Consider the following 25,106-nt stretch of genomic DNA (forward strand, 5'->3'; position numbering starts at 1 on the left):
AATAGATGACCCTCCTAAAACTAAGACCTCTAGATAGGCTGACTAGATTCACCAGAAGGGCAAGTAGTGGGGAATGGCTGGGGGTGCCCGACAACACAGTGGACAGTAACAGGAATGACAGAGTATATGGGCTCCAGTGGGGTCGGGGGAGGAGGCTATGGGAGGTTGCCATTTGGGAAGTGGGTATATAGATGAGTAAGATTGTTTGGGATGTTCTGTATGATATACACACAAATAAATACATTAAAAAAGACTATTTGAGGAGGAAGCATAAAATTTACTTTATGTTAATTAGTAGAGGTGATAAACATTATCATTGAAATCTACCTGATGACTTTATATCCATACTCAGGTGCCAAGGATCTGAGTGTAACCAACTGTGACTAGTAATAATCATATACATAGAGATTAAGGACACATGTGCAAACATCTAAGCATTAGTAGCATTAAAAATGTAGGAAACAGCATATTTTAAAATGAAATAGAGATCTTCTTTAAAGGTTAAAAACTCATTCAGTTTTATGTCTTACAGCGTCTATACTGGGTTCAATATTGTGTAACTATATTAATTCAACTATGGACCTAAAAATTTACAGCCACCTTTGAAAAAGATGTATCCTTGCTCTGGAAATTGTTCCTAAATATCTTAAAGCTGTAATGAAATGCTTCTTCTAATCATGTGCTTATCAAATAAAAATATAAATGAATAAAAATAAGGAATGAACATAAAATCCACACACTGAAAAGATAATCTGTTATTCAATTGACATAGAATTGGTTTGTATGAGAAGTTCATCATTGTCTTAGTCTACTATGTTGGAACAATTTTTTATTCAGTACTTATAAAGTATCAGATACTTTTATATGTTGAGAGTGCAAATAGGAATCCAGATTTTACTCCTGATGAACTTATAGAAAGGTAGGGACTATTTAATGGAGATGTTTAAAAATAAGGTTTTCTCTTGCAGATGGATCCTATAAGCGAGTATCAGGGAAATAAAGCATTATAATGAAAAGTAGGTTTTGACTCTTGTTTGAAAAAAGAAAATATGCCTCAGGTCCCTCTTATGGTAAGTTTTAAAGAAATCCATGTTCACTCCTTATTCTGTATTAATTTTGTGGCCTTAGTAAGGTTATTTAAACTTCTTAAATATGGTTTTCTCATGTGAAGAATGAGGTTTAGAGAGAATTCTGCCTTTGAGAACCTTCTGTATAGTAGAGTCTCAGCTGTTAGCTTTCCTCAGCACTGGCATGTATTATTACATTATTTACCCTTTAGTTTTTTTTTTTATTTAAAGAAAATCATTAGATAAAGCATCTTTCCTTTTCATTTATTGCAGAATCTACAACACTGGACAATGTTGGCATAATGAAACACAAGTCAGTAATTTTAATCATACTAAAAGCGTATATACTATAACAATGATATTGAAAATTAAGTACTGATTCAGTTCATAAAAGCTACTGAATATTATTAATCAATTATCTAAGAGAAAGCTTCTGTAAACTAGAAAATTGGTTAACAAAAAAATGGTTATCTATTTCTGCTTCTCTTAAATTTCACAGCTGGTATATCTTATACCTATAGCTGTCGTGTTTGCCCTAGAGAGCCAAAGCAAAGCTAGCCAGATATTGTGGCAGAGGCTCCTAAACCTGGCTATGAACTTGGCTCTTCTGGGGAATTTTTCTTTTAAAATACATATTATAGAGCCAACCCGAGTTACACAGGAGTTTCTCTGACTGAACTACAAAGTCTTTAGTTTTGGGATGTTCTACTACTTGATTCTTGTAGCAGAAACTCAAATATGTCCCACACAGTTATTTTCCCTTTCTGGGGATCATGCCTTGTGAAATTTCTTCCCCTAGGAGATGGGTAAGGACTGCTACTTTCTCCTATGCATCCAAATGAGACAAAAAATGATGCCATGTGGTCTTTATGAGTATATTACTTAGGTTTAAAGTTTATATCTTGCTACTAATCTCTCTCTTCCATGCTTTTATGACACAAGCTACCTTGTTGCGTGACTGGTCTATGGAAAGGTACATATGGCCTTTGGCCAGCAGCCAGTGATAAACTGAGGCTTTCTGTCCAATAACCCACAAGAATGTCTGTCCTGCTAAGGACCTTGTGAATCTATTCCAAAGCAAGCTGCCAGATGAGAGTCCACTCCCAGCTGACAGGTTGGCTGCAGAGAATTCAGTAAGGCTGTGCCCAGACTTCTGACCCACAGTAACTGTGAGATAATCAATTTGTATTGTTTTAAAACTGGCAGTGATGTCAGAAATATGTTCCTGCTATGCAGTCAAGACTGAGAATGAGCATTGTACAGTATATTTAGTGTAGGAAGAAGCTTGTATTTTCCTAGAACTACTTATTAATTATAATGGGGGTGATGGTTTGTGATGATGATACAATTTTATAAATACCCTGGGGGGATTTCTTGAGGGTTGGCCATTACATAACTCTGATTTAGTTTCTAGATTCAGTGGCCCAATCTACATGGAAAAGCCAAGTTAAATTAAAACCTAAAATTTCAGTAAAATTTACCTACTAATTAAAACTTATTGACAAAAGGAAATTTTTTTCTTCTAAGCCCAGGAATACAGAAACCTATGCATTTGACAGGTAACAAGATCAAACTTTGGACAGCAAGGCATCTCCAAAGTCTTCCTGTATTTGGTTTGTCTTCCTAAAAAAAGAATCCTATTAGCATCAAAGAAAATTCATTCATGCAGATGACAAAAACATATTTATATTTAGTATTACATTATTACCAAGAAAACTAAGCATTAGTGATATCATTTCATCGAACTCATTGTCATCATAATTAATTATCACTTGGCTGATTCTGTTTTTAAAGTACTCATATTTTCATTTTATTCCTATTTTAGAAATGAAAGTCTAAGATGCAATGAGGTCAAAACAGGTCCCATTAGACTTAAAAAAGAATAGCTCAGGATTAAGATAGAGAGCAGACCCTTTGATTCTTACCCGGTGTTCTTTGTCCACTCTATTGTCTGTGCCTTTAATTGCTTCAATTATAGCCTTAGGGAAGCTCTTTATTGCCTGTTTTTGTAGTGAATTATATAAGATAACCCACAATAAATGGAAAATTTTGCTTTAAGGAAGTACCTTAAAACCTGAAAGGATTCCTAAACTTGTGATTGGAACATATGATATCATATAAAAATTAGAAACTACATAAATGTGTATGAGCTTGAAGAGTTTATTGTTCTGACCCCTGTGTTCAAGAATATTTACTGATGTTAATACATTTTCTTAAACAGCCAGAAAGCAATATGAGATTCAGCATCAATAACCTTCAAGCTCCCTGACTCAATGTAGCTGTAAAATGAGATCTAAGAAAGTTTCTACAGCTCTGAACAATGTTAAAGTCTGGCCTGTTTATGATCAAGTGATTTTTCTGGCTTTAAGGGGGAAAATAAATCATCGTTAAAAGATAATCTTGTCACATGGAAGCCAAAAAGGTGCAACATCAATGATTTGACCTAGAGAAAAAAAAAAATCAGCAAATAAAACGCCCTGCAGAATGATTTAAAGCAAATAACAGTTGTTTGGTTGATGCCATGGTTGGCAGTGAAAGTGAAGCAGGCTTAAGGAAATACTCATTTTAAAATAATAAGACAGCACTATAAACTCACTTAATAGAAAAAGTGATTGGCTTTGATACAGGGATTATTTTATAAGAACAGAACTAGAAGTTTTGAAATCCTTTCCAAAGTCCCTTTCTGCTTCATCCTGTTGCTTCTTTCATGATGAAGCTTCCAATTGTTCACATTCTTTCCCACCTCCCTTTTCCTTTATTCAATTTTGAGGTTACAAATAATGTTAAATGCACAGGGACAGCTGCTAAAATTAATGCTTTGCTTTAAGGTGCTAGTCTACATAAAAGCAGCTTTGATATAGTTGGTAACACAGAGTTGTTTTCTAATGGCTTGCTTCCAATGCAGTTTGTTGTCAGCAAGTTCAAAGTAAGCAAATCCATCCTTTTCGGCAAATATCTAATGTGTATTATTATGCCAATAAAATCTTTGAGAATAAATGTAAGCAAAGTAAAACAACTACAAAAGTATTTAAAAACGATCCTCTTCCACTAAAACTAATGAACACACATGGTAATGCATGTACATATAAGATTCTTGGCCATACATGTAGGTTTATGTAATCTATATATTTTGACCTTCTGTAGTGAAAGTGAATAAAATGTCTTTGTTTCTATGTATAGGAATAAATTTTAAAATCCTGGTTAGAAGGATTCCCTCCAGTTCTAGGCAAACAGTTACAGAGAATTTTTGTTACTGTACACCAAGAAGCACCAGACTGGAAAATTCCCAGCTACTTCTTCCCACAGGGCTTCATAGTTCTCCCTTTGGCTCATGGGTTTGGGAAGCTTCGTAGTTGGTATTTTCCAGAAAAGATGCCAATCTCTCTTGTCTCTTATGTAATGGGTGAACACAGAGGATGTCCAGTAATACCAACGAAAGTCAGAAGTGGATTTGAAGTTAGGGCACTAAGTTTAGATGGCAGCTGAGTCTGAATGCTGATGTGAGGAAGAATGGGAATTCAGTCTGGAGGGATTTCTAAGACCCACTGCCAAAAGTTCTTGAGACAGTCATGCAACAACCTCCATGCTGAAGCCTGTCCTTTATGTATGTATGCCCATGCTAGAAAACCATCAGGAGGTCACCGATCATGCAGAAGAATCAACACAATGACACAGGCTGATGACAGGTTGACATCTAAGGTCATGCACCAGGTTTCTTTGGGGATGCCCACATAGACCAGAAGAGTTGCATCAGCAAAATGTCACTGAAAGCTGTCACCAAATTCAACACACAAGGCAGAACACTGCTCACTACAATAAATCGAGATTCTTCAATGCCTTTCTGCAAGGCTGAAAAATGATTTTGGGTCCAAACATAGTTTCATTCATATGTCCTACAGAGAACGACAATGCCAGGATTCTACATTGCTGTGAAGTTTGGCATTTTCCGGAGCATCTCTCTTCTCAAACCATTCTCTCCAAACTGAATGGTAGTACTTAAAACTCACCAATACTGAAAACAGGGAGGTACAAACCAATGTGTGCAGCCTGAAAAGACAGTTATCTGCTTTTGTAAGGATTTAATAAAGAGCCAATGAATGGAAATACCAATTTCTGACACAGGTTTGCAACACAGACTCTGAGTCAGAGAGCGGAGATCTAGTCCTACCCCCTTTAATCCCTTAATTATATCTTGGCTGTTCTTGGGACTTTATTTAGCATCTGGACCTCACCTCAGTTTCCTCATTTAAAAATGGGCTTAATAGTTGTATCTTCACTATGAGGTTGAAGATAAAATTAAATTATATATAGGGCATTCAGTGTATAGTCTGACACAGTAAATTATGAAAAGCTACTTATTTAATGAAATTATTATCATCATTACTAGTTTTAATTAGGAAATGCTTTGCAAAAGTGATCACTTTGAATTTAACTTGTATGTCATCTGATCTGGAAGTATAATAAGGGTATCTAATTCTTTCTGGTTTAGTGAGTCAAACAGAAAACCAAAACAAATTGAATCATTCAACTGATGTATTTAGAATTGCTGATGATTATAGCATTCAGGAAAGTCAGTGAAACACATAAATTGTAATTCAACTGTTCTTGAAAATTTCCAAAATCAGTTTTCATTTGTGTAGTCTAATAATGGGAAGGGCTTATTCATTTAAAAAATATATATTTAGATCCTATTTAAAAAGAAACATTATGTAAAATGAACATGGAGAAGATAAAAGATGTTATTAGATGAATGATATACCAAACTCATTTATGCCCCATATGAAACTACAAAATGTATGTATTATGTTTGGGTAGCACTGTATACTTTTCATAGGATCATGATAGCAGCACTGTTTTATTTAATCACACGCACATGTGGATTCTCACAAGTGCATGGATTCTCATATGCCTGCTACTGTTCCCAGCATTGATTCTCCTCTGTGTTAGCACTACTGTTAGAGCCCTGGTGTAAAAGAGAGTAAGGTATGTTGTTAGTAACAAGGATTATTAAATCACTCCAGAGAATAAATTCAAAGAATAACTTCCACATCAAATTTGAAAATGGCTGGTATATAGACATTTCATTTATCATTTAATTTGAAAAACTCTAGAACATAAGTTGGACAGTCACAGAATCAAGGGTTCTAATGTAGCAGAGTTTGTGTTGAATGTACTGTATTCTTACAGTGCTGTAAAATAGGAAGACTGTTTACTGACAATTCTGTGCTACAGACACCAACTCAGGCCTCTGCTCAGCTTTACATTGTCAACTTTCCTGGAAACATGAGCAGCTACAAAGCCTCTGAGGATGCTCAAGTTTGGACTGTAAAAGATGAGATGGATAGATTTCATATTTTCATTGCAGATTGTTTTTCTTCCTTTTCAAACTGCTGAGCATAATTTTTTAAAGGCAGGAAATGCAGCTAGTGTTTGTTGCTAGCATGGCTTCTGTTTTGAGATTTCTTCTTTGTAGGAGAAATGTGTTGCCCAGCTGTCTAGAATCCCAATCAGGATATCGTTTCAGCATGAGATATCTTACAAGAATGATTTTATCTGGTTATAAACAGAATAAAATGAGGCTGGGCTATTTTATACAATTTTTAACCTGCAGAAGGGACACTGTGGTTCCAACCAATATGAATAAATGATGTAGCATTTATTTAGATCTGTGTTTTGCCCAGTCAAGTTAGTCAATTAGCAGAGCTATTACAGATTCTCAGAAACAAGAATTATAGGGCAATGAGCCAAAAGAACTACACTCAACCCATAAAAGAGTGGTTCCACCTGAATCCAATTTATGCAGAAGAGCTTAATGCTTACTGGTTTTAATACTTCTACCTACAGTGTGCACAGGGATATTCAGGCATACACCACACACACACACGCACACACACACACACACACACACACACACACACATGCGCGCGCACACACACACAAACACTTCACAAATACTAATGAAGAACTCTACATAGAGAGGCCTCATGACTAGTACTGGTTTATTAAAGAAAGCAAAACAATGGATTGGAGAGAAAGCACAGTGGTTAAGAGTATGTACTAATTGGGGCTAGAGAGATGGCTCAGCAGTTAAGAACACTGTTCTTGCAGAAGACCCGGGTTTGAATCCCAGCACCCACATGGCAGCTAACAACTGTCTGTAAATCCAGTTCCAGGGGATCCGACAGTCTCTTCTGTCCTCCATGGGCATTGCACAACATGGATGCACTTACCTACATGCAGGCAATACACGCAAACACATTTAAAAAAAAAAGTATGGACTGTTCTTGTAGAGGACCATAGCTCGATTCTCAGCACCCACATCAGTGGCTTACAACTGCCTGTGACTCTGGCTCCAGGGAAATTCTACATCTTTGGTTTCTGAGCACATCAGCCTACAGACAGACTCATATATACACATAGTAAAAACAATAAGATAAATCTTTAAAAAACAAGCATGTTTCAAATCTAAACTTTTATAGAAATTTGTGTAAAAGACAGATATTTCAAGTTATATCCTGTTTTTTTGAGATCAGTGATTTCAAATTTTAGTGCTTCTTGATAGATAATCACCAGGTACATTTAATTTCCTTCTTTCTAAAGATAGTATTAAAACTGTGGGTCTTAACATAGATGGAATTTTAGATATTAATCTGAGTATACTATTGTATATTCAACTACCCTGTGTGAGGAGAGCACAGAGGACAAGCCAGACAGGAGACTTCTTGAAGGAAGATACTTGACAGTTTGGGCCTTGAACAATAAGAAAATAAACTCCACCATGCTTCAGAAAGGTTGTGTATGTAGGGAAAGAAAGAAAAGATAAGAAGATATTGAAAGTTAAGAGAAATAATTTTTTTTTTTTTTGGTCTTTTTGAGACAGGATCTCCCTGTAGTCCCAGCTGGCCTAAAACTTATATAGACCAGGCTGGCCTTGAACTCACAAAGATCTGCCTGCCTCTGCCTCCCAAATGCTGGGATAAAAGGCTTGTGCCACCACACCCAGTTAAGAGAAAGAATATTTCAAAACACTGTGAAGGGCAGCAGTAGGCCAGTGTGTGATGACAACCGAAAAGACCGTGTAATGGACTTTGAATACAGCTCAGTGTTACGACACATGTTGAACATGTGCAAGTCCTGGCTTCAATCTCCAGCAACAAGAGATACAACATTAATCACACAAAACAACGTAAACCACACAAAACAGTACAAAGGTGATTCAGAGGATCATTAACCACACAAAACAACGTTAGCCACACAAAATAACAAGGTGATTCAGAGGATCTGACACTCTCAAAAACTAGATATGAAGTCACATTATGAGGCATTATAAGTTTTTTTGAGGCCACCACTGACTATTTTTAATAATAAACAAACTAATATGAATCTGTCACATTACTAGGAACCATCATATATGTTGTTTAATTTCATTCTTGAAAAAATTTAAACATTTTAATTTTTATTTTATTTTATGTGTATGTTTGTGAACCTGAGTATATGTATATATACTGCATGCATATAGGTGCCCACAGAAGCCTGGAATTGGAGTAACAAGCAGTTGTGAGCTACCTGATATAGGTGGTAGGAACCAAACCTAGATCCTCTGCTAGAGCAGTAAGTGCACTTAACCACTGAGCTGTATCTCCAGCCCTGCTTTAATTTCATTTTCACAAACATTTTCAAAGCAGTATACATCATCCTACCATTTTTAATGAAAAAGAAACACAGACACAAAGAGTTTAAAGAACTGTTTATAACATCACCCTAAGATGATTTACGACTCCCATTTTCATTTCCAAATTTTCTTATCTTTAGTTTTAGTTAATATACATTCTAATACTAGTTTTAAGTTCATAGAAAAATGCAGCAGTTAGTTATACCTCCTCATACTTTTGAGTTTCCTCCAGTATTAACAACTTGTATTAATAAGGTAACTTTGTTACATGACAAAATGCGCATATTAATTGCTAGTGTCCATAGTTTATATTGCGGCTCATTCTTTGTGTTATGTATTTTACGGATCTTGGCAATGCCAGTGTCACCCAAAATTATCTATTCTCAAATTCTGTGCTCACTTACTCAGCTCTTCCCTTGCAAATTCCTAGTTACCACAAATCTTTCACTATGTCTATGCTTTGATTTCTCAGAATGTTGTAGTTTTTCTTGTCTAGTCTTTGGTCTCATCTGTTCAGCAATATATATTTAAAGTTAAAGTCTGTTCATAGCTCATAGGTGGTTTCTATTTATTACTGAGTAATATTCTGTTGTGGGATGGACCACAATTGTTTATCCACTCATCTACTGAAAGACATTTTATCGCCTTCAAGTTCTTATTTTCCTTGCTAGTAAAGGAACCCAGAGTCTTGTGCATTATGTGTGCTAGGAGACACTCAACCCCTAAGATATGTTTCGATCTTGCATTCAACTTTTTGCTAGTTATGAATATGTCTGTAAATACTATGTGCAGGTTTATGTTTGGACCTAGCAGGCTACGCAAAGGCCAAAGCACATGGTAAGTAAGAATACATTTATTTTCATTAACATCTATCTCGGTGTCACAGTGAGGTGCCATTCTGTTTCCACTAAATACGTATTGGTGCTGTTTTACCGTTTTAATCTGTATCTCTTTGATAACATACACAAATCCTAATTTTTATTTCTTTTTCTTATCTATTATATTTTTTGAACATCTGTGATTTGATTCTTACATCATTGGTTCATTCTTTCATATATCAGTACATATCAAGTGCCTATTATAAGTCAGTAACATTTTTTCAAAGCTGATATTTTTCTTTTATTCTTTTATTATTTTCTTCCCCACTTTTTACTTTGGTCAGTTTCACTCATTATTTATTTCACATGAGCTGTTAGGTTGAGCTTTTATTCTATTTATCTCCAAGTAAATTGGTTATTATTTATTTTTAATAATTTCTTAATTTCTTCGGGTTTTCTTTCTCCCCTCAAAGCTTTTTATCTGTTCACAGCACACACAACAGTCTGAAGTATTGTTAGAGATGTAACTACTGAAAAAAAGTCTGAAGTAAAGCAATCACTTACCTTGGTTGACAATAAATCTTAACTTCTGTATTGTTGCCAGATTGCCACTAACTCGATATATTCCATCAACATCTAGACCTGAAAGCAAAAGAGCATATTTCATATTAGCAATATAAGAACTGAGATGGTAAATAGAGAAAGAGGGAGGGAGAGAGAGAGAGAATACATCACTCTCAAATATCTCTTCTTCACAAGAAAGCAAATTTCTGTGATCTCACCTAAAGCAATGCTCAAATTTTAACCCCAAGAAACTCCTCAGCATGTTCAGACAGCTAATCAACATCAAAGATGAGTCTCACAAAACAAAGAAAACAAAAGTTCCATGTAGCACGGGATCGCATAGCACATTTAAGATTTAGTTCCCACTGGTGGGCACCATCACCAGTGGGATCTAGCTGGGGTGTGCTGCTGGATTGCTGTTCATGTCCCAGGCCAGTACCTAGCCAATGGATGTGCTAGGGCCCTGACAGAGAAAATGGGCTTGAAGTAGTTGAGCTCATACAGTGCTGATCAAAGTGGTGGCCCTCTGTGATTCTTGACTAGGAGGTGCTTCTTCCATTTTGTTTTGTATGGGCAAGGCACCTCAAGCAGCAGACCATCAAAACCCTGTCTCCGGCAAAACCTCCAAAATGTGGTATGTGATCTCCCAGCTGAGTTGCACATTGAATGGTGGAATAGCCAGTGAAAACTCCCTAAGTTATGAGATCTTTGAGTCTCTCATTTGGGGTTTTGTTTTGATGTGGGGTGTATATAATAGCCCACACTGGCCAAAATTCACAATGTAGCCAAGGATGACCTTGGGCCCTCCACCTATCAGGTGCTGGGATTACAGGTGTGTACCACCATGCCCTACCTTTGGCTTCTCAGAGAAGGCTGAGACCAGGGCAAAGAGATGCTTGCCATGGATACTCTCCAAGTTCCAGTGCTGTCCCCCAAGGACAGTGGGCATGTGCCAGATGCAGGGGTATGCTAACCTGGCTCCTGGTTGGCAGCTGTGGGTTGCCACAATGACTAAACTATCAATAAGCTCTTAATTCTTTAAAAAAAATAAATTTAGTTCCAAGATGAACAGCAGTAAAAGTTGGGGCAGGGGGAAGAACCTCAGGTGTATATATGTATTCCTGCCCTTTTCTGGAAGGATTAGTAAGGAGAATTTGTGCTTTGTTTTCTTCCTTCTTCCTTCTCCTTCTACCCTCTCATCTTGTTTTAGCCCCTCCTCCCTTCGTCTCCTCTCCTTCTATACTCCATTCAATCCTGTCCCATTTTCCTCCTGTGACCACTAAAGCATAACATGTATTCATGTAGTTTTTGAACCTGTAGAGTGAACATCTTATTCTGGATGATAACTTCTAGTACGTTCCGATAATATGTCACATTGTGTAGGGGAAAAAATAATTCCTTGCCTACTGGCATTTTAGTTTCAGATTATTTTGGACTTGTCATCAAAATAACTTATTTTAGCAGTGGATTTGGATAATCAACTACTTAGGTTTTGACTAATCTTGTTATCCTGTGTAGTTGTTTTCATGATCAAGTTTGCAGGATGAGTAAGAAACCAGAAAAATATAAAAGAAAAATACTTATTCATGCACTATTGACATTTTATGAAATGTTGATGCTGTGATTTGAATGATAGGGGCATGCATCCTTTGATGTCAGACAGGCCTGGGTAAGAAAACTGGCTGTTCTGTAGTAATTTCCTTCAAGATATAACAGTCCACTTTGGATGGAAGCTTGTTAAGAAACAAGATGTTCTTAAGGGAAGTGAAAAATTCTGACCTGTAGGGAAGCTCATAAACTCAGTAAGTAAACAGCTAAAAAGCTTCAGGAAGACCCCCAAACTGACCAGATTCACTAGGACCCCTCCCTTTCCAAGCATAAAAGCCACAAGAACTGCTGAGAGAAGCTCTCAGGCAAGCCCAACTGCCTCTAAGTGGCCCAGGCCAGCTGAGATTTCAGGAAGAGCTGCTGGAAACAGGAAGGAACAGTTAAACTGTTTGAAAAAGTCTCTCTCTGACCTGTTGAGCTGCTGGAAACCCTACAGCTCCTGTACTCATGAACTGTCGTCACTCATGCTTGGGTGGACTTTGGTGATGTAGCTGTCTTTGAGTCATTTCTAGCCCTATAAGTAATCCCAATAAAACTCATTCATCAAGTCGGATTTTGGTGGAACCCTTACTTTAGTCTGTGGTTGTATCCTTATCAGCGGTGTGTAGATGCTTGTTCCTATCGCCCCAAAGACACAGGCCATTACCCTAGCATCTTCTTCAGGGAGGTGCTAAAATATCATTGCTAATCGTTATGATTCACTATGCTAAATGTAAATAAGTTGGAAGAATTACTGCCACTTTGTAATGAAGGCTTTACTGATATAGAATGAGTTCTTTCACTACTTTGTCATTTCTATATTTTTCGCATATGTGAAATTAGGCATTTCGTTTTTTTGCATCGTGTGGAACATTTCTTCAGTAGCTAAGAGTAGAATAATGTAACTAATAACCAGAGATATCAGCATAATTTAGAATAGCTATTGACTGTGGTTTTAACTCTGCTATGAATTCTTTCATACTAAACTAACTAGATAACAGCAGTAAAGTGGAATTGGTATTGGCAAATGTATTAATTGTTGTGGGTTTGGTAGTTTCAGAATAATGTAACAAATAATAAATTACTAAGTTTCTGTCCGTCTCTGAGAAGTATGCATGGTGAAGATTTGGATGAAGATAGACACCTAACAGCAAGTGGAAAAAAGGCTTAAGACAACAAACATTTTATAAACACCAAACAAATCTTTTCTTCCTGAAGTACAAATTACTTCTATTAACTTAGGGTGTTAGCTTCAAGTACAATCTGCACTTGACATGTAAAACATGAAAATCATTGTAAATACAGCTTTTCTTACATTTGATTCCTATATTTAGTACAGATTCCAGTTGTCCTTAAGCTTATGCACTTGCACATGTTAAAGATTAATTTAGAATGATTCATTAACTAACTTTAAGTAATAGATTTAAGTTAATTTCCTTTCCTTTTGATTGAATAGTTCTTAATCTGTAAAAATTTAAACACGATATTTTTAAAGTATTAAAATTTGTATACTGAAGTGTGTTTCTTTCAAAATTTTCCTCCATAATTTTCTTTTAAAGAAATTATTTATTTATGGGGCTGTAGCGATAGCTCAGCAGTTAAGAGACTGACTGCTTTTGCAGAAGACCTAGATTCAATTCCCAGCACCACATGATGGTTAACAATGGTCTGCAAGTCCAGTTCCAGGGGATCTGCTGCCCTCCTCTGACTTCCGCAGGCATTGTATGACATGGGTACACTTACCTACATGCAGGCAGTACACTCATACACATAAAATAATAATAAATAAAATATTTTTAAAAAAATAAATATTAAAAAAAATTATTTTTAAATTTTATGTGTACATATTTTACCTGCATTTATATAAGTATACCTGTGCATGCAATGCCCATGGAGGCCAGAAGAGGTGTTGAATCTCCTGGAACTGGAGTTAACAGGTTGTTAGCTGCTGTGTGGGTGCAGGGACCTGAACCTGGGTCCTCTACAAAAGGAGCAAGTGCGCTTAACCACTGACCCATCTTTCCAGCCCCATCTCCAAAATTTCTCTTAATATATAGCCAACTTCAGAAATTAACTTTTTAACTCAGGCATGATGGTACACACCTTTCATCTCAGCATTCTGTGAGATCCAGTCCAGCCCGGTCTATGTAGCAAGTTCTAGGTCATCTGGGGCTACAGGGAGACTCTATTTTGAAATAGGGGCGGGAGGGATGGCTCAATGGTTAAGAACACTGACTGTTCTTGCAGAAGACCCGAGTTCAAATCCCAGCACCCATATGGCAGCTGACAATTGTCCATAACTCCAGTTCCAGAGGATCGACAGCCTCTTCTGTCCTTCACAGGTGTTGCATGACATGAGTGCACTAACACACATGCAGGCGATATACACATACACATAAAATTAAAAAAAATAAAATTTAAAAAAGAAGAAATAAAGAACAAAATTCAAAAGAAAGAAAACATTTTTTTTTTCAGTTCTCTAAATCACCAGAAGTGGTTCTGTATTCTCTATAGAATGAAGCTAGGAATAACAATTTGGTGGTTCTTGAAAATGGTTTGTGATTTAGGTGTGGTCAAATGTCATTCAATACCAAGTCTGTCATAAAATTTGACTAAATGGAGATTGCTCTAAATTTTTCCAATAGGTTATCAATTGACTTAAAGGAATTCAGAGAAAAAGTATTTTTAGGAAACAAAAACATCAATGAAATATATGGGTCTGTTTTCTCCAAATGAGACATTCTAATATATTTTTAAAAGAATTAAAATGGCCCAGTTAAGAGACTCATTAAAAATGAAAAGTTAATTAATACTTAATAAAATGGATAAATTGACTATATTTATATTTTGTTTACTTATTAGCATAGCCTTTGTGAGATGTAAGTAAAGCCAAATTCCACCACAATTTTACTGCAAATCAGGACTTCCTTAAACCTCATTTTAATATACATATCTTTTTAATACAAGGTAAAATCAAGTATGATTTTATTTTTAAACTAAAACTCATAGTATTATCTTAAGTGTTTTGAAGTGTAAATGTTCTCTTGGGTTGAAAACTGAATTTCAACCATGGAAATTCCTGAGAATCTCCAACTTTTCTTTTGTCTTGTGTAAATTTGAAATTGTAGCATAAGATACACTCTCCTTGGTGACTTGCAAATTTTTGTAGAAATATTTTTTAAAGCTCAGTAATCAAAAACATTTGAAAGAGCAGTGTGGACTGGCTAGATTGTATATGAACAATTGGAAAACACTATATTATTTAAAGAAAGCAGCCGCATCCTGAATTAATAATGTACTTTCTTTTTTGGATGAAAGAACGAGTGTTGGTGATGGAGACAGAGGGTAATTTAGACCTGTGCTACCACTGTGGTTCTAGGACTGAGTCATAGCTGAGAAATTGTTCTGTGGCTTCAGATAGAAACCAGAAAGTAAGAGGAGTAAGTGAAACACATTAGATGCAGAATGAATCTAACTTGACACAACTTCCAGCTCTTCAGACGCAGAGATATCAACACGCTACATCTTGCCAATAATCCCAGTCTCTGCCCTTGGTGGCCCTTGCTTTGCGAGACTCCTCAGCTATCATACGTTTTAAATTGCATAGGATGAAAATGATAAAGTGCATATTAAAAAAGAGTGTATTACAGTTTGCAAAGATAATCTGGAACTTATCAGTGAAGTTGGAGCAATTATAAATTATGTAGGTACAGTTTTGAACTTAATTATCTTTCCCCTGAATGGCTCACACAATGGCAACCTTAAAGTCCTGGATATATTATCTGAATTGCAGTTGTCCTGTTTTTAACTTCAAGAACTTTGAATGTTATGCCAAACCAAACCAATGTAAATTGGTAGATTTGGACATCCTTCTTGTGACCACATTATCCTTGCTGGATTGGAAACCAGTTATTTTGGAAATATAATTAGACTTGGTATGATTTTTAAATGAGCAGTGTCTTCAAGGTACCCACATTGTGCTTTGGTGAAGTTTGGAGACAAATTACTTTGAGAGTTACCTCTTCAGAAAATAACATGACTGAATGCTGACAGAAATGTTGCCTGGTGTGCTAAAAAATATGCTGAGAACACAATGAGACTAAGCCATACTTTTTTTTTTTTTTAAGACTGTAATTAACGCAGTTCCAAAAATTTCTCAGAAGAAATCCCCATTCTCTCAACTATCAGTTATTTCTTCATCAGCTGACTTTTAAAGTTTCCAAACAGGGTTTACCTTTGGTTGAAATCACTGGGTATTGCTGTAGGGGGTTTTAAAACTTGCTCTCTCCCTTTACTTCTGAAACTTAAGATGGGATAGTACATAGAATTAGAAGTTATTAGACCAAATGGTGGTTTAAGTCCAGTGGAAAGAATGCAGCTGTCATAAATAATTCCCACCATAAACCTGAATGTTTTACAAAAAGAAATCTTAAAGACCAGCACTGTGTTCAGGGTTGACTGGCTTATCTGAAAAATATGGACAGTTTCTGAGAATATAGGGATGAGCATGCTAAAAATAGTTGCAAACTGGATTAGGCAGCAGTTTTGGTAGCTTGAATGATGCATACATTGTGATGTGGAGTTTGAGCCTGGCTGAGAGATGTACTCATAAAGCCTACTTGTTTTTCTGACCCATAACAAAATGCATCTGAACTTCTGGAGTCTGCAATATGGGCTGGGAATTTTGCACAGACAGTCCCTCTGCTGAGATTTACGGCACTTCCTAATTCCTAGGAGGCCAGAGCTACCGCAAGGAAAGTCATGCTCACAATACTTTGGAGGTCTGGCTTTTTTCCCCTGGCAAGAACCACTGAGTACAGGAACACTAAGACTGACCCCCATCTGTTGTACATTTCTTAATCTGTCCTTCCAAAATCCTGTCTGGGTTCAGAGCTAAATATAAGGAGTAGTCTTTGTGCTATTGAGATCTATTCCTTCTTTAAATAGAAGTGTGTCATCTTTTTAAAAATTTACCTGTTCACAAGCTTTGAACCTACCAACTGAGATCTCAGGGTATAATGTAAAATTCTACATTTAATCTTTACTATCTCAAAGGCAGGCATTTATGCTGTATCTACATGGTGGCATTATTTAGTCATTAATTTCTGTAAGATTCTCTCTCTCTCTTTTTTTTTTTTTTTTTGATGTTCTCCTTTTAACAGCCTAAGATGATTTTCCTAAGATGATTGTCTTGAGAAGGAGGCTACATAATTCTGATCACTAAACAAGAGTGATATTATTATATCGAGTAACTATAGAACTTTAGAACAATCATCTTAATAGATTTATTTTTGCCATGGAAGCAGTATATATCCATGGTAAAAACCAAAATTAAACCACGCAGGATATACAATAAGAACCCAAGTTACTTGTCCCAACCTGCTTTTCACTGGCAGTAATTGCTCACAATTTGCGTTTGAGTTCTTTTAGCTGTTACTCATTTTATACTAATGTGTTATATTCCTGTTTACTAATTTATTAACTTTGAATTACATTTATTGATCTATTAGAATTGATAAAGAGCTTATGTATTCAGTTTTTATAACTTAAATATATGATTTCTTTTTCCTTATTATCAATTACATTTGTCTGTTTTAATTTCTTTTAAAAAAATTTTTATTATTTTTATTTTATGTGCCCGAGTGTTTTATCTGCAACTATGTAAGTGCAATGCTCTGCAGAAGTCAGAAGAAGGTATCCAATTCCCTGGAACTGGAGTTAGGCATAGTTAATAGTCACCATGTGGGTGCTAGGAATCTAACCCAGGTCCTCTGGAAAAACAGTAAGTGTTCTTAACCTCTGAGCCATCTCTCCAGCCCCTTCATTACTTAATATGTCATATTACCTCACTGTTATACAAATAATGTAAATCTCCATCTGTTTTTGCCTTTCATTGCTTTCAAGTGATATCCTTTATGTTGATATTGTTTACTTTTTCAAATTTTAGAATATTTTATTTTGTTTTTATAAATATTTTGTGATTTATCTACAGTGTATATGTGATTTCTCTATGGTATCAGCATTAACATTTTATTTTGTAAAGGGGACCTGCCTAAACTTAAGATTTAGTGTATCTTCTATTTGGATTTTTCTTCATTTCTTCAAATGAATTATTGCCCAGTAGAATTTTATGCAACAATTAAACCAATAGTCACTGGTCACATATGGCGCTACTGAGCACTTACAGCATACTGAAACAGTGGAAGGTTAACTCTGATGACTTAGCCATGTGTGGCTAGTGACCGCCCTGTTCAACACTGCATCTCTAGATCAGGGAAAACAGCACCCATGCCCTGTAGCTCACAGTCATTCCTTCTTGGCTTCATTTTTAAGATTTTTTAAAAGTTCATAGGTAGGTAAGATTGGTAATTAAAAAATGATCACAGAATAATGACTGTTTTCTTTTGCTACACAATCAATTGCCGACAGGAATATTTATTTCAATTTTGTGATCTTTTACTTTTCTAACTTGGAAAAATCAATGCTCCATCATTTCTGTTAGACCTGAGATCAAGGGGCTGGATGGATGCTCAGGAGGCTAAAGCACATACTGCTCTTGTGGGGGACTCAAATTCAGTTCCCAGAATCAGGCAGCTCACAACTACCTGCAACTCCAGGTCTAGGAGATCTGACATTCTCTTCTGGACTCTGAGGGTGCCTGTACTCACACATGCACATACCCACACACAGACATAGACACACACAGACACACACACATGCACACACACACACAATTTTAAAAAATTTAAAAAAATTAAAATGCTCATTAAGTATTCTTGAAATAATCCAAGATTATGAACCACGTGTGGTGGCTCACACCTTTAATCCCAGCACTTGGGAGGCAGAGGCAGGCGGAGCTCTGTGAGTTCAAGGCCAACTTGGTCTACATGGTGAGTTCCAGGACAGCTGGGGCTACAGGGAGACCCTGCATCAAAAAGACCAAAAAAAAAAAAAAAATAAAAATAAAAATCCAAGATTAAGTTGATTGCTGATGTTTTGTGTATAAATTGCTTTTTCTCTCAAAGATTTATTTTTAATTCTCTTTAAATTTGAAGCAGCAAATGTTTATTCAGAAATGTTCCACATTTGGACCTCTTCAATCTAAAATCATTTTATTGCATTCTTTGGTAAAAGCTTTCATCTTTTCTCTTTCCTGTGTCCTTATAGCACTAAGGATTAAATCCAGGGTCTTGTGCATGGGAGACAAGCACACTGTCTCTGAGCTATGCCCCTGGCTCCATATCTCCTTTCTCTGTACTTGGAATTTCTTTAGGATGGATGCTGTTCAAGTCTCAAGTTACCCTTGTGATTAAAATATGAAATTAAGTAAGTGAACAGTAGTCATGCAATATCCCTAATCTGAAAATCTAAAATAATTTATATCTTCACAGAGTTCTTTGATTTGCCACAACGGACTGTGATTGTCCATGAAAAGACTTGAGTGAGGCTTTCCAGAAGGATCACTGTGTGGTGTGGTGAATAGAGTTCTTCCAGCTACCCAACATAAGGAGACTTACTCTGTAAATGGAGTATTGGATGCTGTCCCTTTGCAAAGCTTTCTGCTGTTGGGGGTTTGAGACACTTGTTTTTCCACCGCCCTCCTCTCAGATGCCAGCAAGGTGTCTATTCTCATAAAACCCCTCATACATGGTATGAGATAAAGGTGAGGGATTCAGCTCTCCCAGTGGTTGGACCCTGTTGTTCTTGGCAATTTGTGTCATTTTATTTGTTGATTTCAAATTTGGAAATTCTGTAGGACATCCCTGGAAAGAATTGTGCCTAATTATGGTGTCTGGGAATGGGGTTTCTTCTGTTTTAATTTCTCTATTTGTTTGATCCCATCTGTTTTTTGTCCTCTTGGAATTTCTATTTCTGGTCTGCTAATGGCACCTTTTCTGTTTTCAGCACCATTTTTTTTTATTCTCTTTAAATACATCTTTTCAGCTTTTAATTTGGATACTTGAGAAAAGACAGTCAGAAATTATTTCTTGGACCACCATCTTGAATAGGATGCTTGCATTAATTTCTCATAAAGATAGACTTTTTAATGTTGAAAATATTTCATTGGATTGTCAACATGTTGCTTTATGAGTATTTTACTGCTATATTGTACATAAATGATAGACATATAATGAATATTTGAATTCATTTTTATGTTACTAAAATACAATGTTGAACTATATTAATAATGGGTCCTATTTCAATATATAGCTCATATGTTTTATTTTCTTATTCTTAACTTTTATTGTGTTTGTTGCTATTATGCTTTACACTGGACCCCTCTAATACTCAGAGTTTTCTCTTGCACTCATTTTTTTCTTTGCCCTTTATTTTCAATATCATTTTGGGGGATACTTGGTCCTATTTTCTTGTATCTCTGCTATGAGTTCTTCATTGATACACAATTATTGCAAAATAATTTCCTTTTCTCGTAGTGTCATCAAAATTCTTATCTTTCATTTTGTTTTTTGTTTAAAATAATCATGAATTCCATGTGTCCATTTTTGATGACTCATCTACCTGCTGCTTAAGTTGAAATTCATATGAAAAAGGAGAACTTCTGTCCTCTTAAAGTATGGAACAAATAAATATTTGTAGATCAGTTAAAATATGTAGGACTGAAAGGGGTCACTAAGAAAGAATATTTTTTAAATGGCTTAGAGTCTGTGATACTGATAAACAAGTCACCATTTTATCTCATTTCTGTAGTCAGTTTCCTAGAGGGGGTGAATTCCAGATTTACAGCAATGCCTTACAGCTGAAAGCACGCACATCAGCACAGCAGTGAAGGCCCTGTGGGAGTAAGGAACAGGTAGCGTATCACAGAGACTCTATAATCATGAAGAATGTTGGTTATTCAGGACTTCTTAGTAAATACCTTGGTGATGAGGACCACTATCAGATCTCTCTTCTGTCATTTCAACTCAGTTTTAGAAAATAAAAGCATTTACTATCCCAGCCAAGACTACTCATTTATTTATGTTAACCAAATTTGCTGTTCTGCTAGTGTGGACTCTGAACCAGTACTGTCCTATTTGGGTAGCTGGGAAGACAGGTGCTGACAGTGTGCCAAACAAAATGGATAAAAGTAAGGTACAAAATCCAGAGTGTTAAGTGTGTTACTGTCTTTTTCTTACTGATGTTTATTGTGTTATTTAAACCTTACAAAGACCTGCAAAACAAGATCTGGAAATTATGTAAGGTCTGGAGGTGGGAGGGAACAGGATTAGCTATGCTGATTTTAAATATTATCTGATATTCATGTATAGAGATATAAAGTTGGAAAAAGCCTTGGAAAAATCTTTTATTGCTTTTCTATCCATGTTTCTCATCTCTCTGGTTCTTTCTGTATGGGATATCAGGTGCTTTGTAAGTAGAAGAGAATCTCATTGAACTCCTTAAATGTTACCAGGAAAAGAGAAGCCATCCTCTTCCCATGCACACATGTAAATAGGCCGCTGCCACTATACAGTTAGACATTGTCCCTTATGCTTATACTTGGTTCTTGCCAAATATCTTACTAATTTTGTCATAATGGGAGATACTTAGCTACACTGCTGAGTTGTAGAAATTCAGATAGCAGTACATACAAGTCCCACTCCTGCTGTCCATTTCCTGTGATTCCTTTAATGGATACAGCTTCCTTTTGCATATAACCTCCATGCATTTAGTGCAACTCATGCTCCAACTTTCACTACCAGGCCAACTGCCTTTAAAATCATGTCTCTTCACTTACGCATTGCTACTAAATGTAGTTGGATCAGGGAAAAGATGAGAGGAAAAATGTTCCAATATAGCTAATGTGGCATAGATTGAAGCCATTTGTATGCCATATTTAATATCTGAGTAAAGTGAAATGATAGACAAAAGACCATAGCCCACGTGTGGCTGCTCATTTTGTATATACTTGCTTGAACATATCTGTCTAAACAGCAGAGAATTTGAAGCCTGTAGAATGGTAGACATAAATATAATTTATAGAATTACATCAATCATGGTGCCCTATCAGAAATCTCTCGAGGTAAAAGATCTCAAAAAGATTCTGTGTTACCATGAAATCTCACTAGGAAGGCTCTAATCAGACTAAAGGTGACCAACAGACATGATTTCAGGAGAATGGGAAACATGTTGCCTATAAATAGTCTTTGATAAATTCTCTTACATTTCTTTCTTTTATAGGAATCTCAGTCTTAAAGATAAGTATCAGCCAGTAACTCTGGTTATCATTAAGTGTAAGTTGTTATCTTAAAGGAAAATTCCATGCAACTGGAAGATATAGCAGTTGGAGGTTGTGCTCTGTTCTGCTCCTATCATTCTGTTTCTTTTCTGTTCCAGTTTCACTGTCGGGTTTTGCTGTGATCTTGCTGATGTAAATAAATCATTCTTTTGGTGTTAGGACTTGTTTAGTGTGTTTCATTAAAATGAATCTGAGTAATAAGAACAGAGTCTACCTGGGCCCATGATGATCACTTGGTAGCTTTCTGGCAAGTATATCTGCACAAGCAGAGGTCTAGTGGTAGTGGGATGGCCCTAGCAGAGTCAAAGAGAAATTGAGCTTCACATGGATGCATTGCTAAGGAAATATGGATGTCTGGGAAACAGTAACCGTGTTCTGTCTGTGTATACTTATTTCTTTAAAAACTTTTAACAACAGATTATTTCATAAGTTAAAGGTATGCAATAAAAGGCTTACCAACACAAACAGGGGGAAAACACTAAAAAAAAAAAAAAAAAAGATCCTTCTGTGATGAAGTCATAATAGTTATATAAAGTCCAATCTCTGATCCCATCATACTTGCAATAGATATTGATATAAAATTCATATATTTGCTGTCATTCTTTCTATTTCTCCACTCCTACTTTCCCTTAAAGATCTAAACAAAGTGACCTCATTGTTTTCCATTGGGCTTTTTTTTTTTAAAACATTGGCGGGATGATTGAGATTCAGGAATGTGGGAAAATGGATTCCCAAACCACGTCCCTCCCCTTTCATTCTGAACTGTAATTTTTGGCTTGGCTTGACTCACAGTCATCACATTTCAGCCTGAATCTCTCTGTAAAGTGATCTTTCTTAAACATTTCTCTCACTCATCAAGGGATCAGAAGCAAAGCCATACTAGCCTTTCAGCAAAACACTTACAAGCAGCTTTTATGGAGAAGTCGCAAGAGCTAAATTTCATCCAAAATTGTCTGAAAAGCACACATTTTCAGTGTCTTACTGCCTTTTTGTGAATCTTGTCATCTGTATGCCATGAGCTCCAGCAGCTATTTTAATCTGTTTTTGTTTGCAATCCATTTGGTGTCCACCCAAAGAAACGCAGGTGATTCTAATTAACTTACTGCTGAAGATGTAGGAAAAAGTATCTCAATCGTGCTGTACAGAATTATACACTTAAAGTCTTTCTTCTATTCTTAATACACATTTTTAATGAATATGACTACATGCATATATTTACCACCCAATTCATTACTGATCACTTTTTAAAAAAATCAATGAAGCTTATAAAACAAGAAAAAGCCACACACATACACAAATACACAGACACAATACAGACCCTAGGAATGCTTGCCAACTTTTATTTAACAAGAGTAGCAACTTAAAAATAACATTATTTTTACTTTGTGCAACATAGTTTAATATCTGAAATAACCCTGTTCCAATAAAAACCTATTGAAATACTCTCAAGCCTGACTCTGCCCTGAAGGTAAAAGTGATTAATTGAAAGATTTTGGCAGATCTCCCCTCACCACCAGGGCAGTTTAATTTAGAACACATTCAACCATTTCTCAGTGTCTCTGTGTTGGTGGAGCATAACTTTTGATCTTCTTTGGGGAGGTGCCTATAATTCAGAGCCTTCAGGCTGGCCACTTCCTGGAGGGTTTTCATGGCTTCCCCTGCTGAGCACTCAGGTGAGAGAAAGCCCTGCTGTACTGGAGCCTCTGCCATGGATTAGTAACATGAATTCCAGCCATGAAAGTATATTTCTTCAAAACTGGTTGAGCATGTCAACCATCAGCAAATCCCATTGAGATCATAGAAAAGATGTTTCTTTTCAACCTGGTGATGTGCTAGACTTCTAAGAAATTCTAGCACCATTAGACTTTCCCAGTCAAAGATGAAGCTCCTAACCACAATAGTGGAAGACACTGACAAATATGAGATTCCTATTGCAAGTAAACATAAATGGGAGTACTTTTTTAAGAACACGGGAAAAGCTACATCTTTGATATTGTAAGTACTTCTGCTAAACAGAAAACTGAGTTGAGATACATTCCTCCTTGTTTGGCAGATGGAACAATGTCAAATTATGATTAAATGGAAGGAAAGATAGGATCACATATATGTGGATGGACACTCCTTTAGTTGGTGAACTCCAGTTTTCCCTGAAATTTGTTCTTACTCTTTAGGAACAGAATGCTAGGAATTGGAGATTTGGTACTAAAAATGTTGTACACATTAAACAGGTGTCTATGGCTCCATGGCAAACAAACAGATACATGTATACACACACACACACACACACACACACACACACACACACACACTATGATAGTCACCGTATTGTATTTCAGTATTAGAGATTGAATGCTATTCAATGAATGCTAGGCAAGCACACACCACTGAGCTTCACCCCAACATTTATTTATTTACTTAATTTATTTATTATTTTTAGTAATGGGGTTTGAAATTAGAGCATAGTGAATACTAGGCAGGTATCCCTAGACTAAATCAACTCTATTTTTAAATTCCTTTTCATATTGAGGTAGGGGCTCACTAAACTGCCCAGATTGGCCTTGAACCCACTTTACTACTGTGGCAGGCCTGGAGTTTACCATTCTCTTGCCTTGGCTTGTGGAGTCACTGAGATCATAAGTATGTGTCACAAGCATAAACATAAACAAAACATAAACATGTTCTTTTTAAAATTATTTATGTGAATATAAGTATTTTACAATGAATATATATATAGACAGACAGACAGATAGATAGATGATAGATAGATATGCTGTCTTATTTACTTTTTTGTTGCTGTGTTAAAACACCATGAGTAGCCAAATGCCCCATAAAAAATACATAAAAGAAGAAAGAGTACCTGAAAAAAAAAATAAAAGAAACAGAGGATCTTATAAGAAAAGAAGTATTCTCAAGATATGTGAACCAATATTTTAGGACCAACTTCTCTTTTCCAACAGAATCTTTACAGAATTGTAGATAAGACTACAAGTCCCAGATCTAGCTTGCTATTTGTTAGGGTTCCAAACAGCAGCAGTTTCCCCCCTCCTGAACAGGGACCTCACCTTGACCTTTGGAGTCAAGGGAAACAAACTCTGCTGAGAAGCAGCCTGCCTCTCCTCTGATCTCCAAAGATAAGCAGATTCTACCTGTTAACCAGAGAT

The 25,106-nt window shown here is 36.2% G+C and overlaps 1 protein-coding gene across 1 annotated transcript in view; it reads right to left on the reverse strand.

Annotated features, from left to right (window-relative positions):
* Positions 1-25,106, reverse strand: part of Arhgap15 (Rho GTPase activating protein 15) — a 612,017-nt gene that overhangs the window by 149,175 nt on the left and 437,736 nt on the right. Inside the window, exon 11 of the mRNA XM_008825192.2 lies at positions 10,122-10,199. Coding sequence (XP_008823414.1) covers positions 10,122-10,199 — 78 coding nt within the window. The remainder of the gene's footprint in view (positions 1-10,121; positions 10,200-25,106) is intronic.

The sequence above is a fragment of the Nannospalax galili genome, unplaced genomic scaffold (genome assembly GCF_000622305.1).
Source record: "Nannospalax galili isolate Female #2095 unplaced genomic scaffold, S.galili_v1.0 scaffold87, whole genome shotgun sequence".
NCBI classification, from domain to species: domain Eukaryota; kingdom Metazoa; phylum Chordata; class Mammalia; order Rodentia; family Spalacidae; genus Nannospalax; species Nannospalax galili.